This window comes from Aotus nancymaae, unplaced genomic scaffold (assembly GCF_030222135.1).
Source record: "Aotus nancymaae isolate 86718 unplaced genomic scaffold, 86718_ANA_hifiasm-v0.15.2.pri h1tg000021l, whole genome shotgun sequence".
NCBI lineage: Eukaryota > Metazoa > Chordata > Mammalia > Primates > Aotidae > Aotus > Aotus nancymaae.
In genome coordinates this window covers 850,605-873,355 of record NW_026988433.1, presented here as the reverse complement: position 1 = coordinate 873,355, position 22,751 = coordinate 850,605, and the positions used below count along the sequence as shown (strand labels likewise).

The window sequence follows — 22,751 nt, the reverse complement described above, 5'->3', positions numbered from 1 at the left end:
CCAAGCAACCCTCGAGACGCGAACTCAGCATTAGAGGGGCAGCGCGGGCAGGGGCAGCGCGGGCAGCCCCCAGGAGCCCGGAGGAGCACACGCGACCTAGGCCACGGGTTATGCCTGCAAATCCACGTTCAACAGCAGTGAGCAGCACACAGTCAAACGCAACGAGGCACACAAGGGAAAGGAACGCCGTGAGCGAGCGCGGGCGGGAAGAACAGAGGTGACTCCGGACCCGGGCGCTGCCGTGGGACGGCGGCCCTCCCTCCGCCCTGGGGTCCCAGGACACCAGCAGCCTCCACCGTGGCCTCTGCCCAGCAAGCAGGACCCCACCCTGCTGCCAGCCGCACATCACCCAGCCCTCCGGGCCCCGTGTCCCTCGCGTGCCCGTGACCTTGGGTGTCCGCGTCAGGGCTGTGGAGGGCGGAGGGGAGTGTGGAAGCTGCAGCAGCCAGAGCGCCCACCTGCTCCCTTGCCCCCTCTTTATTTCCACTATAAAAATGTAAACTGATTTAATGTGCCTAGCTATTAATTTTGATGATTACCAAGTGAAGATAGAAAAGAGAGACCCTGGTTTGCCTTTGTAGATAATGTCTCTCTCTCCAAATACAACAGCTAATTTCATTACAGACAGGTCTTGCAAGATTCCCTGGGGACCCAAACTGATAACATATTGTCGACAGTGAAAAGACTGACTGCCCTTCTGAAGCCATGAAGTCATGAATATTTTGCAGGACATGGCAATACCTGCAAAATATATTCTCACCGAGACGAATACAGCGTTTGATAAATCGTCACACATAATACTTATGTTCGACTAATATGAATGTTTATGCGGCCAAAGCGAGGTAGGCGGGGTGGCTGGACGCGCCTGGCCGGATGGGTTTCCTGGCCCTCTGCTTCCCTTTGGAAAGTACACGGGGGTCTGGAACATGGGGATCCCTCCAACTCCGAATGTGCAGCTCGAAGGTTCCTCTTCCATGAAGCTGTCCTGACCTTCCCCTTCAAAGCAATCCCCTCTCCTGTGCCTCAGAGAGCAGAGGGCAGGCTGCCGCCCCTGCCTGCTGTGGGCTCGCAGAGGCGCCCGCTCCGGGCACTGGGCACACCCTGCTGGGCTCTGCACAGCCCGGCAGGTGCTCGATGAATGAAGCGTGAATCGGATCAAACCCTCTCCCCGACGCCCGTCTCCAGTTTCCCCTGGAAGCCTGGAGTTCACGCATCCAGGGCCGGAGTGGAACTAGCTTTTGTGCAGTGGAGTCGGGCGGGAAGGTCGGGTGGACCTCGGATGGTGGAAATGAGAAACGGCGGCAGCTCCGTCGCTTACTAAGCACGACCCGCTGCCGGGTGCCGCTCCCAGAGCTTTGCACGCGCCCCCCATGCAGCGTCCTCACGGCAGAGGTGAGTGGAGCGGGACGCTGGGTGGCCTCACGGAGGTGGCGCGGGGGAGGTGGTGGGGCTCGGCTCTGAGTCCCGGTGGCCAGCGCTCCAGCCACATTTTAACCACAAGACAGCACCGAGCACTAAGGTGATCATGGTGGCCTCCTGGGTCCACCGCACAGTGCTCGGGCCTCGGAATATTAACGGGTATTTCCACGATTTTCTCAAAATAGTGTGAAAATCGCCCCTTGCAGGATTCAGACCCTACCTGTTCTTTTCTTACTTAGAAATAAAATCACGGCTTGCTGGGTCTCACACCGGGGCTACACACAGAGCCGATGCCACGGAACTATTCTGTTGAAAGTAAAAACAGCCCCTTTCCCCTGTAGGAGGTGGCAAGGTCACGCTACAGCTGCTGATCTGAGAAGGTCGTGCCTCCCGGGCCCGCAGGTTCGGGTCCCAGCTCTGCCATCACCAGGCTGTGGACACACACTTGGCCCTGGTGTCCTATGCAGGGTCTGGAGACGGCCTCCCCACGTGGCACAGAGGGCCGGGCGCACTCGGGATGCTGCGTGTTGGAACCACTCACTCACACGCCACACGGCGTCATACGGGTGTGAGTGACGTGGCCCCAGGAGAAGTCTAAACCCCTGTGCTGGGTCCCTTCTGAGACGATAATGGGAACTTGGAGCATGAGAGGGAGGTGGCTCCTGGCCCTGAGAACAGCCTCCGGAATGTTCCAGAGTGGAGGATGGAGGGGACGCACAGCAGCCCCCGAAACGCCCCGCCCTCCCCCTCACGCCTGCAGGTCTGGGTTCCACCATCTTTCCTCACCAGCCTTTCGCCTCCTCTCACTGATCAAAGAGGTGGGCAAGGCAGGAGTCGGCCCGAAGGTGGGGAGGCGACCCCACAGACCCCAGCGCCCGGGGCCCGGCTGGGGTCTCCCGCAGAGGCGCGGAGCTGGACCACACACTCCGTGCCTGCCCAGGGCCCCACCTGCAAAGGGGGCGCCATGCCCGGCAGACACAGCCTGCGGGTCCTCACCCAGCACGACCCCACGTCCCCATGCCACGATGCATTTTTATGCCCCTATTCTGAGAGGAAGTAGAGACCCCCTGTAACTGGGCATATACTTTCTTTACAAAGCTATTTAGTGCTATAGCTTCACTAAAAAAGGAAAAAGAAAGAAAAGGAAGTGAATTGCAATTCTCAACCTCGGATGGCCGTGCTTCCTCCCTCCCTGGAAACGGGGAATCCAGGAGCACCTGAGCTGCCCACCCCGAGCACCTTCACGCCGGCGTCTGAGGTACGGGGTGCCGCGGGGCCTTGTCCCTCCTCCCACCAGGGCGTGTCCCTGACCTCTGTCTTCCCCTTCAGCAAACCCCCCTGTGCTCTGGGCAGTCCCCCGGCCATCCTTTCAGATCTGGCAGAAACGCCCACCCCAGCCAACTCCCTCTGAGCCACCCAGCCTCCTTCCCGTTGCCACGGCACTGGAGCTCACATGGGGTACTGGGACCCACAGGGACAGCTGGTGAGACCTGGGCAGGCTTGGCTATCATACCTGGGGAGGGGCAGCTACCAGGATCTAGCAGGTGAAAGCCAGGAACGCTGCACAGCCCGGCCTGAGTCCCACACCCCCAAGAACAGAGCACAGCCTGAATCCTACACCCTACAGGGCACAGCCCCATCCGACACCCCACAGAACAGAGCACAGCCCGAATCCTACACCCCACAGAGCACAGCTGCGTCCCACACCCCACACCCCACACCCCACAGAGCACAGCCCCGTCCCACACCCCACACCCCACAGAGCACAGCCCCGTCCCACACCCCACACCCCACACCCCACAGAGCACAGCCCCGTCCCACACCCCACACCCCACAGAGCACAGCCCCGTCCCACACCCCACACAGCACAGCCCGGTCCCACACCCCACAGGGGCAGTGGCAGCGTCAGCTTGCCCAGCTTCGTGGACAGGACCCTTGCGCTGGCCCCCTCTGCCACACCCTCTCTCCTGCTCCTTCCGCTCAAGTCCTCCGGGTCAGTGCCCGGGCCCAGGCCTTGGACTCGCCGCTCCTCCGTCCACACTCGCTCCCTAGCGTGGGGTCAGCTCCTCTGCCGGGCCACCTCCCCGTGGAGACCTGTGGATTTTATGAATTCCAGGATCATCTGTGAACAGCACCATTGGATCACACTCCCGCAAGTCTGTTAAAAGCATTAATTTGTTATCCATAAACGTGTAAATACACTACAATTTTGGTAAGTCTGCGTTGAGATTTTGAGTGTTTAAAAACCTTCCTAAACGCTCAAAAACTGCAGTGGTCAGAACCCCCTCGCTCAGTGGAGGCTGCGCCCGGCCGTCCCCAGCTGGCCCCATCCTCAGCCCCTCCGGCCCCGAGGCCCAGCCTTGTCCCTTCCAACCAGGGCAGGGAAGGCAGGGAGGGAGGAAGGGCGTCCGAGGGGCTGCACAGGGGCTGCCAGGGGCCACAGGGGGATTCTCGGTCGACCAGATCTCATTGTTTCTCCCACGCTCCGCCAGGGGCCAGGATGGCGTCTCAAAGAACAGTCGCACTTGGCTTGTTTACTTACAAGTAAAACACAGACAGGCATGGTGGGTCACGCCTGTAATCCCAGCACTTTGGGAGGCTGAGGCGGGCGGATCACTTAAGCTCGGGAGTTCAAGACTAGCCTGGGCAACATGATGAAACCACATCTCTACCAAAAAATGCAAAAATTAGCTGGGCATGGTGGTGGGCACCAGCTACTTGGGAAGCTGAGGCAGGAGAATCACTTGACCCTGGGTGGTGGGAGTGAAACTCTGCCTTGTAAAAATTTTTAAAATAAAATAAAATAAAACCCTGACGGCCCACAGCCTGAGCGCAGCCCTCTGACCAGGCAGCGTGGGCGGCGGGACGCGGATGGAGCGAGCTGGGTGCCTCGTGGGGCTGGGCAGGCACTGGGCGGGCCTGACCCAAAGGGAGCGGCGAGGTGGGTGCGTGGGGAACCCACACGGCTGCCTCTCCTCAGAGGGCCTGAAGAGCACTGTCCTTAGCCACTGTCCCTTCTCGCCCCAGCTTTCAGTCCAGCCTCCAACACCGGGGCCTCAGGCCACCAGGAACACAAACCCGGCGTCCAATCAGCAGGGGCCTCAGACCTCACCTGCGGCATCCACGCTTGAACCCTGGCACGGGGTCGGGCTGCAGCTGTGGGACCAGGCGGGAGCTGGTGACTTGCAGGTTCGGCATCGCCCTAAACCTCCCGGTGGATCCTGAGATGTGTAGCCGGGGTGTGGGCAGCGCTGTCACACGCTGCATGGCCGCGGGCCACCTGCCCTCCTCTTGTCCGCTGGCCGATCCAGCTGTGGTCAGGTCCACTCTCCTCTACGTCGCGGGAGGAGGCCCAGCCCTGCTCCTGCCGCAGCCCCGCTCCTGCCCCAGCCCCGGGCGAGTCATGACCGGCCAGTCCCACAGGGCGTTCCTCCCGTCCTCTGCCAGCGGCTGGCTCGGTGCTCAAAGGTGACACAGTCCTAGCAGAGAGGCAGGAAGCTCGTATGTCCCCAGACGTCCCTGCGGGGCTTCCGGCCTTTCGTGGCCCTGCTCATGCTCACCGAGCGGCTGGACGGGTCCTCTGGACGCTGCGGAGACTCGCTGGGAGGGAGGAGCAGAGACAGACCTGGGTGTCCGTGGCCGCCACCGAGCCACCAAGCCTGCAGTGTGTGTGCCTTCGAGGGAGGGGTGTCCCCGTGGTGTGATGGTAAATTCCCCAGCTGTGATGGTAAATTCTTCGTCCACCGAGAGGGCCTCGGATGCGCAGGTGCGTCTGTGCAAGATTCGAGTCTGATGGGGGCTGAGGAAGGAAGGCCTGCCCTCCCAGCCGGACGGGGATCAGCCTCTTCTCAGAGGTCCAGCTGGGAGAGAAAGGCTCAGGAGGGCGGCTCCATGTCCCGTGTGAGCTGAGACCTCCCTCTGCTCCTGCCTGTGGGCATCGGAGGGAGCTGCCAGGTCCCAGGCCTTTGGAGTAGAAGTTACACCGTTTCTCCCACCCTGACCCCGGGCCTCAGGCCTCCGCACTCAGGACCCCACCAACTTCCCGGGCCTGCAGCTTGCGGACGGCAGATCGTGCGGCCTCGTGGCTGGCAGTCACAGTCGAGGGAGCTGAGCCCGACCCTGAATCTCCTCCCGGGTCTCTCTCCACTGGCTCAGTTCCCCGGGACAGCCCTGACCCGCACAACAGCTGAGTCTGCTTCTCATCAGGCCTTTCCATCTGGTGCAGGTCAATGCCCCGCCTCCGCCACGCACACCGCCGTGCCCAGTGCAACACGTGGCCCATGCAACACGTGCCCAGTGCCACAGGTGGCCACAGGTCACCTTGGTGCTTTCCCTGCAGCCCCACGCAGGCAGAAGACACTCCTCAGGCCTGGGTGTTCCGCCTTCCGTGCCCGCCTAAGGCAGCCTGACCTCCCTCCGAGGAACCCGGGTCTTCTCCACTCAGTTTCCTGAGGTTCGGGGGCGCTGACCCCACTACGCAGGCGGGGATCCGAGGCGGGTGCTCCTAAGGAAAAGGGGCAGCGAGGGGCCCCGGCGCTGGGTCACACCTTGCCCCATGCCAGAACCACTGGCCACTGGGTCCCGCTAGCGTGCGCTCAGTCAGGCTCGAGTTTTCTGTAGCTAAAAATTAACCATGTCAGCTGCTCACAGAGCTGGCAGGCCTCGGGCTGCTCCCGGAGGAACGGAGCTTCCTGCAGCAACGTCCCCAGATCGGCGTGGGTGCAGCGTGCCAGGGCCTGTCGCCAAGCCGTCTCCCGCAGCTCGTCCACACTCGTTTTACTTTTATTTGTTGTTGTTGTTTAAAATCAGACTGAGAGGCGCGGCACGCCCCGGAGAGCTGCTGTGGAGCCCGGAGCTCCTTCGTGGGTTCTCTTTCCGCCCCAGGAGGCAGGGAGGCAGACACGGCCCAGAGCCCTCGAGGGCCACGTGGTGCAGACGCTCCACCTCAGATCTTTCCGGGTTCCGGGGAATGTGTCGTCTCTGCAGAAGCTTGAGTTCATATTACTTAACGGTTTCTTTTAAATCGACTCATTTTTTAAGTTAAATTGATTCGTTTCTTAAATAAGTGATGGGTTGGCACCAGTAGAAAACACGTATCGTTTTACTAGTAAATATTAGTAAACAGAACGGAAACAGTGCCACACTGAGAGTCTGGCCGGGTGTGTCTGCCAGCGCAGCCGTGCGGCGCCGGGAGGGACGCCTCGTCTGTGATCGAGAGGGAGGTTGCCGAGGTTGGAGGCCGGGAGGGTGGTCCTGGAGCCGTGGGAAAGGGTGGAGGCGGGAGGAGGGAAGCTTCCACGGCGTGACATGATCTGATTCTCCCCAACTCGGCGTCCCTGGGCCACCTAAAGCCCTCAGCCCCCGACAGGCGCCTTTGGGGTTGGAGACGCGTCAGTTCCCCCTCATCTCAGAGGCGGAGGGGAGGTGGGTGGTGCCAGCGGGGGTCCTTCTGCTGCGCCTGGCACAGCGAGGTCTCCACCCCCACTGCCCCCTTCAGTGCCACGAGGCCCCTCTGAGGCTGTTGCTCTGGCATCCACCTTTACAGACAGGGAAACTGAAGTGCAGGGGGCATGTGACTGGCCCACAGTCATGCAGCAGAGGCAGGAGGAGCTTGATGTGGACCCAGACGGTTGGCACCACAGGGTCAGCCAGGCAGGTGCCAGGGTGGACTCTCACCCCAGGGGCCTCCTAGTGTCCTGGCAGTGCGTGGAGCCAAACACTGCTCAGCATTCACAACCGACCCAGGGCAGCACCGCCAGGAAGAACCGCCCGCCCATGCCAGCCCTGGCTGAGGGGCCCCGTCGGTCTGGAATCAAGGCCACGGAACTGCAGCCGCTCCGGAAACCTTGGTTTCCCATCTGCTAATGAGCCACCCGGCTCATCTGAGTCCTGGCAGATCTGAATGAAATTGAAAATGTGCTTCAAGCAGCTGGCGAGACGGGCACTCCCAGAGATGGGACCTCAGTGCCCCCGGGAAACGGGCACTCATGGTGTCACATCCCTCGTCAAGAACCTCCCAGCACGGCCCAGAGCCTGGGAGTGCAGCTGGCATCCTTCCTGGGGCTGCAGAGACCGGGAGAGGACCAGAAGCCCATGCCCCAGCACCTCGACGCCTCCTGACTCACGTCCCCCGACCACCCTGGACCCCAGGGCCCACTGGGGCCTCGGCACCTGCCGTCCACACCCGGTGCTTTTCCCAGATTCTCTCCTGGAGGCTCTTTATCCTCGTTCACCACTCAGACACTGGCTCCGTCCCACTCACGTGTGTGTCCCAGGCCCTGCAGTGGCTCAGGCCTGGGTCCTCAGGGCAGTGCAGGAACACAGCAGGCGCATGAATTCCCCAGGAAGGAACGGACACGCGGGCACGTGAGGCGCCATCACTCACAGAGACAGCGGTCTTTGGGGTGCAGGGGCTGGGCCCACAAATGCCAGCTGAAGCTCAGCAAGGACCCCAGCATCACTGTCCATGACTCAGTCGTGAGCCCCCAGAAGGCTCCAGGAGGGCGAGTGTTTGCACCGGGGACGGGGGCAGCTCCTGACCCTGCTCCTGGGGCCCCCCTCACAGTGTGCCCCTCCTATTTCCAGAACTTGGGGCAGCACCATGGGCGCCCCCAGGCATGGGCACAGGGCTGGCAGGCTCTGCCAGGATGGAGGCGTGAGCAGGCTGGGCGGCTTCCTGGAGGGCGTTGTGAGCCCAGGGCTGAGCTGCTGTCACACCGAGGGCTGCTTCCGCACCGTGAGGAGACGCAGCCCTGAGCGCCTTTTAAACGACAGGAAAATGAGCTTCTCCTTCTGCGAATGGCAACTAGCGGGGGAAATGTCAGAGTTACGCTGACACCAGTCCCTCCTGAGTGGCGGGGCGGCCATCGCTCGGCTGGACATCCCGTGAGGGAAAGCTGGGGTCACAGGGCGTTTCCTGGGGCGCGGGAGCCAAGCGTCAGCCTCGGCGCCTCCTCTGCCCCTCCTGGCTTCTCCAGCTCCCTGTCCCTTCACAGGCATCTGTGCTTGTTCAAGAGAGGACGGGCCGCTGCCTGCGCAGGTCCCAAGACGCGGGCCCGTCCTGCACGTTTGTCCTCAGCGGGACATCAGACATGGAAATTTACAGACCGATTTTTGTCAAGTCTCCAGCCAATGAAGGATATGAAGGATAAACTGTCCTTTCAGAAAACAGTTCCAAAACTCAAACATGAATCTCGCTGAGCTGAAGCGTAAATGGAAACGCTCAGCCCGGCACACGGGACTGGGGGGTCACCGCCCGTCGGGCCCTCCTAGAAGCACAGCGGCTGCTGCGTGTGGGACGCAGGCTGTGGCCGGCAAGGGGCTGACAATCGTTCCGGAACCCGCCTCCCACAAGACGCAAAGGCACAGGTCCGCGCAGAGCCCACCCTGCGGGTGACAGAGTGGCCGAGCGGATCCGACACGTCTGTGGTCCGCTGGCATAAAGACCCCTGGCGAATCCGGGGGCAGCGTGAGTGGACACCGTCCTCGTGCAGCTGACGTGCCGCTGCACATGCAAGGAAGAGAACGCACGACCGAAACGCCGCTCACCTCCTCAGACCGGAAACGCCGCTCACCACAGACCCCGGAAACGCCGCTCACCTCCTCAGACCGGAAACGCCGCTCACCACAGACCCCGGAAATGCCGCTCACCTCCTCAGACCCCGGAAACGCCGCTCACCTCCTCAGACCCCGGAAACGCCGCTCACCTCCTCAGACCCCAGAAACGCCGCTCACCACAGACCCCGGAAACGCCGCTCACCTCCTCAGACCCCGGAAACGCCGCTCACCTCCTCAGACCCCGGAAACGCCGCTCACCACAGACCCCGGAAATGCCGCTCACCTCCTCACACCCCGGAAACGCCGCTCACCTCCTCACACCCCGGAAATGCCGGCTTCTCCGCAGGCCGGAAGAGGCCATTCCCGTCTGGTAGCCGAGAACGCGGCCTGCTCCCCGGGGTCAGAGCGGGGCTCCCGCCGTCGGTTGTAACTGCTCTTCACTCTCTGCGGTAGATGCACAGTCGTGGGCAGCTGTGAATCTGGCCCGGGGGGCCGGAGAGGCTCAGGATCCGCGTGGAAACGGCCCCACGTCCGCCCGTGGAAGCCGCTGCTGCTGAAGCCAGGCCTCCCGGGCTGCTCGGCTCAGCGGTGTGGGACGTTGTGACCCGCGGGGGGAGCTCGGGGGACGGCGGAGACAGTGACCTCATGCTGGAAGGGCTGCCCAGAGCCAGCGGGAGCCATTCGGGAAATAAAACTCACACGTAAATAGGAAAAGCTTCTGCTGGAACTCGCGTTTCCCAGCAAGGAGAACTCAGAGCGTTTCCAAAATGGAAATGCTGACGCAGAGCAGAAGCTCGGAAAGCCTTTTAGAAACGCACACCTGACACCGTCTGCAGCTCTCGAGGGAGGGGGCGCCAGAGCCGGAAGAGTGGGGGCCGCAGGACGCTCAGAGACACCGGCCGGACCCGGCCCGTGCCCCTCCGACCCGCTGTCCTCCAGCTCCTGCCAGGCCGTCACTCATCGCACGGCGCTGACGGGCACGCGCTTCCCGCCACAGACGCGAGAGACACTGTCCTCCTGCGGCTGACGGGCCAGCAGCCGGGGCGGGACCAGCCTGCCACAGACACCGCCATGCCCAGGTTCTCTGGCTGGCAACCGGTTGGCCACAGTGTGGCCTTCTGCTTTTTAAATTTAAACTTTTAGCAATGACAGAAACCTGGGTCCCTCTAAAGCCAGCGCCGCCTCGCTGAAGCCCTCTGTGTCCCGTGGCCCGCCCGCCCCAGGCTCTCCCCTGGCTGAAGCCCTCTGACCCGTGGCCCGCCCGCCCCGGGCTCTCCCCCGGCTGAAGCCCTCTGTGTCCTGTGGCCCGCCCGCCCCGGGCTCTCCCCGGGCTGAAGCCCTCTGACCCGTGGCCCTCCCACCCCGGGCTCTCCCCCGGCTGAAGCCCTCTGTGTCCTGTGGCCCGCCTGCCCCAGGCTCTCCCCCGGCTGAAGCCCTCTGTGTCCCGTGGCCCGCCCGCCCCGGGCTCTCCCCCGGCTGAAGCCCTCTGTGTCCCGTGGCCCGCCTGCCCGCCCCAGGCTCTCCCCCGGCTGAAGCCCTCTGTGTCCCGTGGCCCACCCGCCCCGGGCTCTCCCCTGGCTGAAGCCCTCTGTGTCCTGTGGCCCGCCCACCCCGGGCTCTCCCCCGGCTGAAGCCCTCTGACCCGTGGCCCTCCCACCCCGGGCTCTCCCCTGGCTGAAGCCCTCTGACCCGTGGCCCACCCGCCCGCCCCAGGCTCTCCCACCCCGGGCTCTCCCCTGGCTGAAGCCCTCTGTGTCCCGTGGCCCGCCCGCCCGCCCCAGGCTCTCCCACCCTGGGCTCTCCCCTGGCTGAAGCCCTCTGTGTCCCGTGGCCCGCCCGCCCGCCCCAGGCTCTCCCACCCTGGGCTCTCCCCTGGCTGAAGCCCTCTGTGTCCCGTGGCCCGCCTGCCCGCCCCGGGCTCTCCCCCGGCTGAAGCCCTCTGACCCGTGGCCCTCCCACCCTGGGCTCTCCCCCGGCTGAAGCCCTCTGACCCGTGGCCCTCCCACCCTGGGCTCTCCCCCGGCTGAAGCCCTCTGTGTCCAGTGGCCCGCCCACCCCGGGCTCTCCCCCGGCTGAAGCCCTCTGTGTCCCGTGGCCCGCCTGCCCACCCTGGGCTCTCCCCTGGCTGAAGCCCTCTGTGTCCCGTGGCCCGCCTGCCCGCCCCGGGCTCTCCCCCGGCTGAAGCCCTCTGACCCGTGGCCCTCCCACCCTGGGCTCTCCCCCGGCTGAAGCCCTCTGACCCGTGGCCCTCCCACCCTGGGCTCTCCCCCGGCTGAAGCCCTCTGTGTCCAGTGGCCCGCCCACCCCGGGCTCTCCCCTGGCTGAAGCCCTCTGTGTCCCGTGGCCCTCCCACCCTGGGCTCTCCCCTGGCTGAAGCCCTCTGTGTCCCGTGGCCCGCCTGCCCGCCCTGGGCTCTCCCCTGGCTGAAGCCCTCTGTGTCCAGTGGCCCGCCCACCCCAGGCTCTCCGCCGGCTGAAGCCCTCTGTGTCCAGTGGCCCGCCCACCCCAGGCTCTCCACTTTCCTGCTGCACAGGCCCCAACCTCCTCAGTCCTGAGTGTGCCCTGGGACCTGGGCTGGGGCAGGCTAGTTAGAGGGAATTCACACATGTGTGCCCTGAATTTTAGAAACGACCTCCCTCACAACCATCCCAGCTCCATCCTCTGCTCACAGCCTTTCTTCCTGAGGGGTCAGAGGGTGGGGCCACACCATGGGGGTGATTCTCCTCTCCCAGCATAGAGTGAGCCCATCCCTGAGACGTGGGAGTCCAGCCCCTGCTCCCTGGTGGTGGCCCTCACCGGCTCCATGCCCACAGCAGCAAACAGCCCTGCGTGCCAGCCTGCGGGGGGCCTGCAAGTGCCTGGGGGGTCCTTTGTCTCCCCTGCCTTCCTATCTCAAGGGGCCTGAAAATTCTCTCCAAGGCAGAAGGGTTTGAATGCCAGACAAGCGAGGGGAGACATTTCTCCCTGCTCCTTTTCCTTGAGTTACAGGCTCTCAAGTTCCACGTTTGTGAGACGTGCTGTGTGCGCTGCACGCACAGAACCATGGATGCTGTCTTTTATGTGCAGTTGAAGATGGTTTTTGTGTATAAACATTTTTCCCTGCTTTGAGCACTGAATTTAGAGCAAACACTCGCGTACACAGAGGACTGACCTCACAGCTTCTCCTTAATGATCATTCCCTCCTGAGCCTCATGAATTCGAATCTGCACACGTTCCTTAGGAGTTCTTGGCCAAGGTCAATGGACACCCCAAAGAAAGGCTACTGGGCCAGCGGAGGCAGGGTGTGGGGAGACCGTCCGATTCTGGGCCCTCCCCACCCCGACGGCCCTCCCGTTCCTCTGGCTCCGAGGAAGACGTGGACACCCTTCCACCAGGCCCCCTCAGCCAGCAGAGGAATTCCAGGAAGCAGTCAGGGCAGGGAAAAGTGGCCAGTCCCTTTTGTTTGGATTCCCCGTCCTTTCCGAGCTCGGGCGGGTCGGTATCCGAGCTCGGGCGGGTCGGTATCCGCGCTCGGGCGGGTCGGTATCCGAGCTCGGGTGGGTCGGTATCTGCGCTTGGGTGGGTTGGTATCTGAGCTCGGGTGGGTCGGTATCTGCGCTTGGGTGGGTCGGTATCTGAGCTCGGGTGGGTGGCATCGAGTGGGAGCTCCCAGGAATCAATTTTATATCCTGGGATGTCAGTCTGGAACAGGCGGTGATGGAAGAGCAGGCCGCCTCCTCCAGGAAGCCTTCTTCCACACCTTGTAACACTGAGAGCCTGTGCCAGCATCGGAGTGGGCAATATGGTTTTCAAATGGCCTCATGGGCACAGACATCAGGCCTCGGCTGCACCACCCTCCCCCTAGGGCCCACCAGGGAGGACAGCGATTTTGGTTTCTCCCACCGTTTCCTGGGCAAAGGTTTGCTGACTCTTGCTTTAGACACTGCCAGCCCCACCGGTCACAGAGAGGGCACAGCATGGCCTCATCACAGAGGGGGACGAAACTTGGCCTCATCAAAAGGTGGAGGGCAGAGAGAGGGGCAGACAGATGGCGGGGGCAGTTCAGAGGTTGACGAGGGAGGAAAGCTGGAGTGAAGGAAAGAAGGAGAAATGATTTTAAAAGGGAGAAAGGAGGAGGGGGAGGGGACAGAGGACAGGAGCGGGGAGGGGGGAGGCAGTGGGGGGTGGGGAGGGGGGGAGGGGAGACGCCCTTTCCGGGAATGCTGCTTTATCTCCCGCCAATGTCAGGAAAGCGGATCATTCTGGGTTTTTCCACCACCCAGAGTCCCCGCGCTCCTCACCTTGAAGGGTGAGGCAGGGAAGCGACTCTGGGCGGAGCTGCCCCCGTGGTATTACACAACCTCAGCACGCTGCCAGTGTTTTTATGTAATCCTCCGGCTCTCCCCATAAAACAGACCATAACGCCGCGGCGAGCACACTTCAACAGAGCCGTGTGCTGCTGCCACACGCCGCCCTCGGGGAAGGATTTCCCCCCCAGTGGCTCCCGCTGAATCGGAAAGATCAGAGAAGCCACAGAGCTCACCAGAACAGCTCTACGGGAGAGTCAGGGATTCTGTGGGTGCTGAGAAGGCGCTCAGGAAGTCAGGGTGCTCTGAGCCAGACAAAGCTGGGGCAACACCGTGTCCTGGGGATTCACCTCGCCCGCCCCCCACCCCGAGGCCTGTCTGCAGCCCACCCTCAAGGGAGGGTGCGGCTTCTTGAAGGAAATGTAAGACGACCCCCACTTCTTCGCCCCCACACAGCAGGCCAGACGGCCTGCAGATCCGGAGCCCCCGCCTGGCCGCGTAACCCCAGCTCCCAGACACCTCCCACTCCAGCCTGTTAACGGGCGCTTTCTGGAGGAGGTTTGCTGGGGCTGCCAATGCAGAAACCTGAATCATCAACTCGGAACGGAAAGAAACGCTGGCTAGCGATGGAGACACACACAAACTTTCTTCCTGCTTTCCGGCTCAGCTCACAGAGCAGCCCCCCCGGGGGGCAGCTGCTCCTCCAGGAAAGTGTAGCCAGCAGAAAAGTGCCTACTCTGGGCTGCTGCAGCCACTGGCCCTGACCTGTGGTGACACTGGTGCTGCCTCTCAGGCTGACCTACGTCCTCATGTGATGAAACAGACCCACCAGGAGCTGGAGGCTCTCACGGACTCTGGGGCTCCCAGGTGCCACCTCCTAGGTCCCCTGAGTCATGAGCCCCACCAGGCCCCACTAGGTCCCCAGCTCCATCCCCCACGGGTCTCAGGTCTCAGGCTCCTGCTTCTTCCCCCACAACAACTTTCTAATGCAGCCTCAGGCACCCCCAGGACAGGAGGTCAACTAGGCCAGGTGTCGAAGCATTTGGGGTGCCTTCGAGCCTCAGGGACAAAGAATACTGCAGCAGCCTCCCAAGGGCAGCGTCCCCACCTCCAAGAGTTGAGGGGTAGGCGCAGCCTAAACTTGACGCCCCCGACTTCTGGAGCTCCAGGCTGGCCCCTAACCCTGCACTCGGAACTAGGCACTGCCTGCTCCTAGAGCAGGTCCAAGGATCCCTGCCGAAGTTCTCCTGGGGAGAAAGTTTGGAGTCATCCTGGGGGAGGTTCTCAAGTCTCCACTGGAGGGGCCTCCACAGCCCTTCCCTTTCCTGTCTCTCCCGTGTATACCCTCCCACAGGGGCGCAGAGGGCGCCCACACGAGTCCGGCCCGACCCATCACGCCCGGGTGGACGTGGCTGCGGCCTCCGTCCCCGCCCCACGCCGGCGCCCCCGCTCACCGTTGAGCTGGTTGTAGACCACCTCCTCCAGGTGGTCCAGGCGCTGCAGGATGGCCTCGCGCTCCCCCAGCGCGCCCACCTTGGCGTGCCGGCTGCGCACCCGGCGGTCGGCGGCGCCCACGATGCGCACGAGCTCCCGGGAGCGGCCCTGCAGGCGGCAGTACACGGAGAACAGGACGATGCCCACGAACACCAGGATGTTGACCGTCAGCAAAGTTTTGATCTTCCTGGCCACCGCCATGAACGCGGCTGCGGGCGGGGGCGCCTCACCCGCGGGGCATCCCCGGCCTCCCCGCCCGACCTCGGCTTCGGGGACCAGGAGCCGCCCGGGGCTGGGGGCGCGGGGCTGGGCCGGGAGCTGTCCCTTCAGCACCAGCTCGGCGCGCCCGGCCGCGGCCGCCCGGGGTCCCCGCGCGCACGGGGCTGCCCGGGGCTGGGGGCGCGGGGCGCGGCCGGCATCCCCCGCAGAGGGTCCCGCCCCGGGGGGCGCGGGGGGCGGCTAGGGCGGCGCGAGCGGGCGGCGCTGGGTGGCTGTGCCGGCTCCCGCCCGCCCCGCAGCCACCGCGCCGGTGCGGAGTGACGCGGCCCCGCGCTCGGCTCATCTGCATGCGCGCCCCGCCCGCCCCAGCCCCTCCCGCCCCGCGCCCCCCGGGACCGCCCCCCGCGCGCCCGCACCCCCCGGCACCCCGGCACGGTGGGTTCGGGGCTGCGGAGGGGAGCGCGCGGCGGGAGCCTGGGCCAAGGGCACGCGGGCGCGGGGAGGGGGCGGGGCGGGCGGGCGCGGACACTCCCTCACTCCCTCCCCAGGACCCTCCCGACCCCCAGGGCTCCCGGCGGCCACAGGGTCCGAATTGACCTCAAGCTTGACCCGAGGGAGGCGGGGCCGCGGGGAATGCCCGGCCAGGGGTCGGGGCGGTGTCGGGCACGTGAATGGGGGAAGGGGTGGCCGGGCAGGGGCCCGGGCAGGGCCGCTTTGATGGTCTCCTGCCCACCCCTCCTAAGCCAAGCTCCCCCTCCCAGGGCTGAGGACCGGGGAAGCTGAGTCCCAGGACAGGCGGGGAGGCTTGGGATGCAGCGGGACCGCCCCAGGCAGCACCAGGAGAGGAGAAGGCCCGTCCCTGAGCCAGGCTCTCAGGTAGGAAGCAAGGCCCGCAAACCCTGGCTGACCCCCCAGCCCAGGCTCTGATCTGGCCCCACACCGGCGTTTTATGGAGGAGGCCCTGGAATCCAAGGGAGACGTCAGCCAAGCCACCGGGCACAGGGGCCGAACTTCCAGCCGCAGAATGCAAGCACCCAGAAGGCAGGCACTCCGCCCGGAAGGCAGGGTTCACCGCCGTGTTCCAGATATCGGACATGGAGTTGGTGCTCAGTAAACGTTTGTGGGGTGAGTAAGTAAATGACAGAGCATTTACTAAGAGCACGCCTGTGCTTGGCCTTCCGTACAGAGGCTCTGTCCGTGTGTGAGCACGTGTGTGTGCGTGTGTGCATGCATTTGCCTCTGTGTGCACCTGTGCGTCTGCATATGTGCACATCTGTGCTGTGTCAGCGTGCATGCACATGCATGTGTCTGTCTCTGTGTGTGCATGTGTCTGTATGTGTTTGTGTGTCTATGTATTTCAATGTCTATGTATCTGTGTTCATGTGTTTGTGTGTCTGTGTGTGCATGTGTCTCTGTGCATGTGTCTGTATCTGTGTACATGTGTCTGCGTGCTGTGTGCCTGTGTCTCTGTTCATTGTCCATGTGTGTGCATGTGTCTGTCTCTGTGCATGTATGTGCATGTCTGTGTGTCTGTGCATGTCTGTATCGGTGTGCATGTATCTGTGTGTTCATGTGTCCCTGTGTGTACATGTGTCTGTGTTCATGTGTGTGCATGTGTCTGTGTTTGTATGTATACCTGTGTGTGCACGTCTGTGTGTATTTGTGTACATCTGTCTGTGTTTTCATGTATGTGCATGTCTGTATGTGTTCATGTGTGTGCACGTCTGTGTGTTCATATTTCTGTGTGTTCATGTGTACATGTGTCTCTGTGTGCATGTGTGTGACTGTGTGTCTGTGTGTGCATGTCTGTGTGTGCATGTGAGTGTGTATGTGACTGTGTTTGTGTGTCTGTGTATGCACATGTGTGTAGGGGTACCTACGGGGTTCTGGCTCCAAGCTCAGTACTGTCTTCTTCAAATATGCGCTTCTTGGCATCAGGCATGACAGCCTATCCAACTTGGAGGTTTTCCGCCCCTTGGCAGAGGCTGGGCGAGCTGAACACCCATTTCTCCTTTCTTTGTTGAGCCGTTCTTTTCTCCTTAGGACGTTTATCTCAGGAAATGCAGAGGACCAGAACCAGGCAGGACCCGACACTGGGCCGGTGGCAGCTGTCTGCAGGGCGTTTACCAGATATATCACCTGCTCTGAGACGGAGCTGGGACCTGCTTTCACTCATCACTCCGGAGACGCCTGTGATGCAGCAAGCTTGATAAACCCCGGTCTGTTTTTGATCAATAGCCATTCCCATGTTCCTCCTTAAAATGCAGTATTTTTCTGTTTATAAAATGCAGGTTGTAAAGTGTTTCCCGACATTACGAGGATAGCTACTGGAAGAGTAATGCAGCTCGCTGGTGCACGCGCAGTGCCACGGTTTCGCAGGCACTGGCCTTCTGTGGCTATCTCCTGGTTAATACGGACAGCAGCCGCATTGAGGTGTAATGCAAGCGGGCGTCATCTCATTATCCTTTTGGGGAAATAGAGGCACCCAGCGGGCACTGGCTTCTCAAGGTCACGTCAATGGCAGAGCGTGGCTCTGGGATTCAAGCCCAGACAATTGGGCTCCAGAATTGACTATATTAGCCACGGTCGCTCGAGAGAAAACACCAAGCACTTTTCGTTAGATGTTTAATGAAAGGGATGTTAAAGTGGTTTTGTAGGAGAAAACATTTTATTTACGTAAATACATTTTCCTGCATTCGAAAATCTAGCAGGAAAAGATGTGGCCTAACTGCTGTCAAGATTTGGGTAAATTTCACTGGAAATACAAGTACATTGGCTGTGGGAAGATACTGGGGTGCTTCACGTGGAAGAGAACGCACTTAGGCTGGCAAACCAGCATTTGCTTGATTTTTAGAATATACGGGAGGCCAGGTGCCATGGCCTCCCCCCGGTAATTCCAGCAATTTGGGAGGCTGAGGCCAGTGGATTACTTGAGCCCAGGAGTTCAAGACTAGCCTGGCAACATGGCAAAACCTCATCTCTACAAAACAAAACAAAACAAAACAAAAAAACTAGCCAGGCGTGGTGGTGTGCACCTAGTTCCAGCTACATGGCAGGGTGAGGTGGGAGGATCTCCTGAGCCTGGTGAGGTCCAGGCTGCAGTAAGCTGAGATGGCACCACTGCACTCCAGCCAGGGTGATAGACTGAGACCCTGTCTCAACAAACAAACAAACAAACAAACAAACCAGAAAAAAATATATATATAGTGAATGCTCGGTGAGTTGTAACATGTGAGGCAGTCCCCGGGGTGTGGAGACAATCTCCCGTCCGAGAAGGCGCACGCACCCACAGGGGTTCAGGGATGAACCCCCGTCCAAGAGGGCGCATGGGAGGGCACAGCCATGGAATTTAAAATGAGCCCAGTGAGGGGAAATGCTGGTTATTTCCCACCCGTGAGTTTAAGCCCTTGGGAGGTTTAGCCTGGATTATTTTGCACAGATCTGAACTGCATTCGCCCTGACTTGGACCTGGCCGTTTCCTGGAACCACAGATTGGAACTCAAGTCACTGAAGTGCTTTCCGGCCGCCTCATGGAGAGAAAGGCATGTTCTCACTCAGGCATCACCCCGGGAACATGGCATGCCGTGTTTTAGCACCTAAGTGTCCCTCGAGCAGACCGGGTGATGCTGTGATCACAAGCAACCCCCACACCTCAGCGGCACAAATGACACGGTGATTTCTCACGGGATTACACATCCACTGGGGTCACCGGGGAGTTCTGTTGACCAGAGTCGCTCAGAGCCCCCGGCGAGAGTGCTGTGATGGCCAGCCAGGAGGAGCACTCGGGGGCCTCACGCTGTAAACGCCCCACTCCAAATCGACCCCCGCCCTGTCCAGTGTCACCAACTGGACAGAGACTGTCACACGGGCCCTGCATGAACAGTGGGCTGGGAAGGGTGATCCTGTCCCGTGCTCAGAAGACAGGAGGACCGGGTCTTTTGGAGAATCGAGCTCTCTCCATCAGCACAGGAGCCTTCCAGCAAATCGGGATTTTATTCCAAACTCACCCCACACCCCCAAATGCCAGGATCCCCAGGGTACCAATGTATGGTGCGTTGTTAAACCAGACTCCAGTGCGACCACGTCACAGAAGACGGGACAAAAGCAAGACTGACAGGGGGCTGCGCATTTTGGTTCTGACAAGGGGGGGTCTGGGCCTCAGCTTCCCCCTCCTGGGCCGAGATCCTCTGGGCATGGAGTGCAGAAAAGAGGGTGGGGCCTCCCCCGGGAGACCCGCGTGCAGGCCAAGTCCTTGCTGAGAGTGACTTCCACAGACGTGCACTGACAGCTCCAGTTCAGGTCCAGGAGGCAAAGTGTGGGGAACTGACACCCCAGATTCTTCTTAAACAACTGAATCATTATTTGAACACTGGTCTGTTGGACTTTAAGGCCTGTGATTTTTCCACTGCACATACTGACTCCTGGGGACAGAGTTTCTTAGATTGAACCTACAACACCCTGATCCCTTCCCCTCTCCCTTCCCCTCCCCCTCCCCTCTCCCTCCCCTCCTTCCCCTCCCCTCCCCATCTCCTCCCCATCCAGTCCTGCTTTTCTGTATTTTTTTAAAGTTATTTTTAATTCACAAATAATTGTATATGTTATATGAGTTACAATGTGATGTTGATATGTTTAAAATGTGGAATGATTAAATCAGACAAATTTATTTATTTTTTCCTAAGAGTACCCTGGCTTCAGAATTAACTTTAATTTTCATTCCACTTCGCTTATAATACTTTGGCAAGATGAGTCCTTTGCAGCAAGGCCAGGATTTAAGCTCTGACCCATCAACACGGAGGGCATGGGTCTGAGCCTGCTTTTCCAAGCCCTGTCTTCCTATCTTGGGCTCTGGCAGCAGATCAGACTGTTGGTGGCTTTAAAGAGACAGCAGAGATGTTTATGGCCATTCATTCATTACCCCTGGTGCCACCCTCACATGCCCCTGTGTGACAGCTGGCTCGGCCCACAGCCCATTAACTCCACAGCTGGGCACAGCGGGCCTCCGGCGGGTAATGTGGGTTTGTAGTGTGCTGAAGATGAAGAGACACAGGGGACTGAAACCCAGCGGCCCAGGCCCCACCCGCCTTCTCCAGGTAAAGAGGTGAGTCCAACAGGTGAAGAGGTGTGAGAAGTGGTGCCAGGGCAAGAATGTGTGTGCGCTTGTGTGCTTGTGTGTATGCATGTGTATGTATATGCATGTGTGTGCATGTGTGCTTGTGTGTATATGCATGTGTGTGTATGGACATGCACGTGTGTGCTTGTGTGTATATGCATGTGTGTGCACATGCTCGTGTGTATATATGCATGTGTGCTTGTGTGTGCATATGTTAATGCATGTGTGTGTGCATGTGTATGTATATGCATGTGTGTGTGTGCTTGTGTATATGCATGTGTGTGCATGTGTGCTTGTGTATGTGTGTGTGTGCTTGTGCGTTTATATGCATGTGTGTGCATACTTGTGTATATATGCATGTGTGTGTGCATGTGTGCGTGTGTGCATGTATGTGTGCGTGCATGTGCGTGTGTATGCATGTGTGCGTGTGTGCGTGTATGAGCCTCTGTATGTGTGCACCTGCACATGTGCATGTGTGTGCACGTTTGTGTGCAGGGACCAGCCCCACAGGGTCTAGTGGGTGTTCTTTTGTGTGTGGAGACAAAAGATCGAAAGAAAGAAAGACGCAGACGCGGAGACAAGAGAAGAATTCAGCTGGGCCCAGGGACCGCTGCTGCCGAGGTGCGGAGTCCAGCACTGGCCCCGAATGCCTGGACATGCTGAAATTTACTGTATACAGGGCATGGGGCCAGGGTAAGGGGACTGAATCATCTGACATGCTTGACAGGGTTGAGCAAATCACATGCTTACAGCACAGGGGCCGTCCGTCTCAGGCAGCTGCTGCAAGGAGGAGAATCGCATAGGTCAGCATCTCTCCATGCACTTATCAGAAAGATCAAAGGCTTTTAGGATTCTTCTATTCTTAATTCTCACAGCTTCTAAGAATTTACAAGGGGCATCGGTGGGAAAGTGGGACATGAAGGTGGACGAGGATGGTGGCCGCCGGAGCACAGCACCACGGAGAGGTGTTTAAGCCCCTGGATGTCTGCGGGCCGGCTGGCCAGTGTCAGGCCTTCCTCAAGAGCCAGCAGAGCAGAGTGTTCTCTGAACTCCCCCAGTGAGAGGGAAACTCCCCCTCACGGCCTGCTAAGTAACGGGCGCCTCCCCAGACGCCGGCGCTACCGCAAGGCTCTCACGCTCGCCTCCTGGTCACCTCTCAGTGTCCCTTCACTTCTGAATTATATTTCACCCGACTATGTCTACACTATAAGGCTACAATGAATCTATGCTATAAAACTAAAGCAAAGATTAATAAAGAACCATGATTTAACAGGATTATATAATTGATTATGTGATTGTTTCTAAATATATTTGGTGTCATTGCTAACACTAATCAGTTACTTATTACACTGGGACAAGTCGTGCCTTCAGTGTCTTGCCGCGGCACCTGGGCCACTTTCTTCCCACACGTGTGTACGTGTGTGTGCATGCATGTGTGTGTGTGAGGGAGAGGGAGGGAGGGAGCAAGAGGGAGCGAAGGAGGGAGAAAGAGAAAAAGGAGAGGCAGGAAGGAAGGATGGGTGCAAGGGAGCTGTAATGAAACCGAGGACTCTGGGTGCATTTTCTGCTCTTTTTTCTCCCCACAACACTGTAAGGGTCGTAGACCTTGACTGTCCTCACTGCTGAAAGGGCGTTTATTTCTTGGGCCTGACCTAGCGTCGTGGTCACTGTGGCACGATCCCGTTCCCTGGCAGCAGCTGTCAACAGGGTCAAACGCCTGTTCCCTGCTGGTCTCTTCTGTGGAACAGAACCTTCACCTAGGAGGGTTTCGAGTTTTGCCTTAATTTATCAAAAGTATGTTTATCAAATATGTAGAGGGCGTTCCCTGCATCTTCAGAGCACAGCGGGCGTCTGTGCCACACGCATGGTGTGGGTGAGGGAACAGGCAGCTGGGCTTCCCGTGACTTGCCTGAGGCTGCAGTTACAGGAGGCACAGCCAGGTTCTGCCCGGGACCGTCCAGCTGCAGCCTTAAGCTGGTCTCTGAGCTGCCTCTGCGGCCAGCGAACCACCCTAAAATAGATTTTTTTTTATCCTACAAAGGATTCATTTTTCCTGTTTCCTGCTGGCCCATGGTGTGGGTCACTTGCTCCTTATCACAAGTGCTCAGGGTGGTGAACAATTCAGCCACCAGAATACTCAAACCACGGCCAACCAGTGGCTGGAAACAGCAGCAAGCAGTCACTTAGCACCAGGACATATCGGTGGGCAGGACGCAGTGGGAGGACTCGGCTCTGTGTCTGGGGTCCGGGACCCTGACTGGCAGTCGGGGCCGGAGGAAGCTGCACTCCTCGGCTGGCTGGGCACTCACACATCTGAGGGTCGCAGCTGGCCTTGGTGGAGGCCTGAGCCTGGCAGTGCGTGAGTGCCACCGCCCGGCTCTGCCTTCCCAGGATCCAGAAGTCCTGTGGCACTCAGGCTTCCTGAGGCTGTGGCCACATTTCCCGCCGTGGCACTCAGGCTTCCTGAGGCTGTGGCCGCATTTCCCACTGTGAGGTCTGCCCCCCAGAAGGAGCCACCACAGAGCCCACCCAGGTATTTCTCCCAGCTGCGGTGAAAGCCTTGTCCCCGAGCCCCTCCTGGGGCGGTGGGCAGGTCTAACAACAGGTCCAGCATGACACGCAGCCTCCCTGGGCCTCTGGATCCCTCCCTCCAGTCACACCGAGGC

General features: G+C 60.4%; 1 protein-coding gene and 1 long non-coding RNA gene across 2 annotated transcripts in view; one reads left to right on the top strand and one right to left on the bottom strand.

Annotated features, from left to right (window-relative positions):
• The window catches only part of GALNT9 (polypeptide N-acetylgalactosaminyltransferase 9), a 120,329-nt gene extending 105,032 nt beyond the window's left edge, over window positions 1-15,297 (bottom strand). Inside the window, exon 1 of the mRNA XM_021675912.2 lies at window positions 14,717-15,297. Coding sequence (XP_021531587.1) covers window positions 14,717-14,957 — 241 coding nt within the window. The 5' untranslated portion in view covers window positions 14,958-15,297. The remainder of the gene's footprint in view (window positions 1-14,716) is intronic.
• A 408-nt stretch (window positions 15,298-15,705) lies between these two features.
• Window positions 15,706-19,471, top strand: LOC105706332 (uncharacterized). The gene is made up of 3 exons (XR_001104814.3): window positions 15,706-15,851; window positions 15,999-16,100; window positions 17,019-19,471. It is a non-coding gene; the product is annotated as an uncharacterized LOC105706332 (long non-coding RNA).
• Window positions 19,472-22,751: the final 3,280 nt, after the last annotated feature.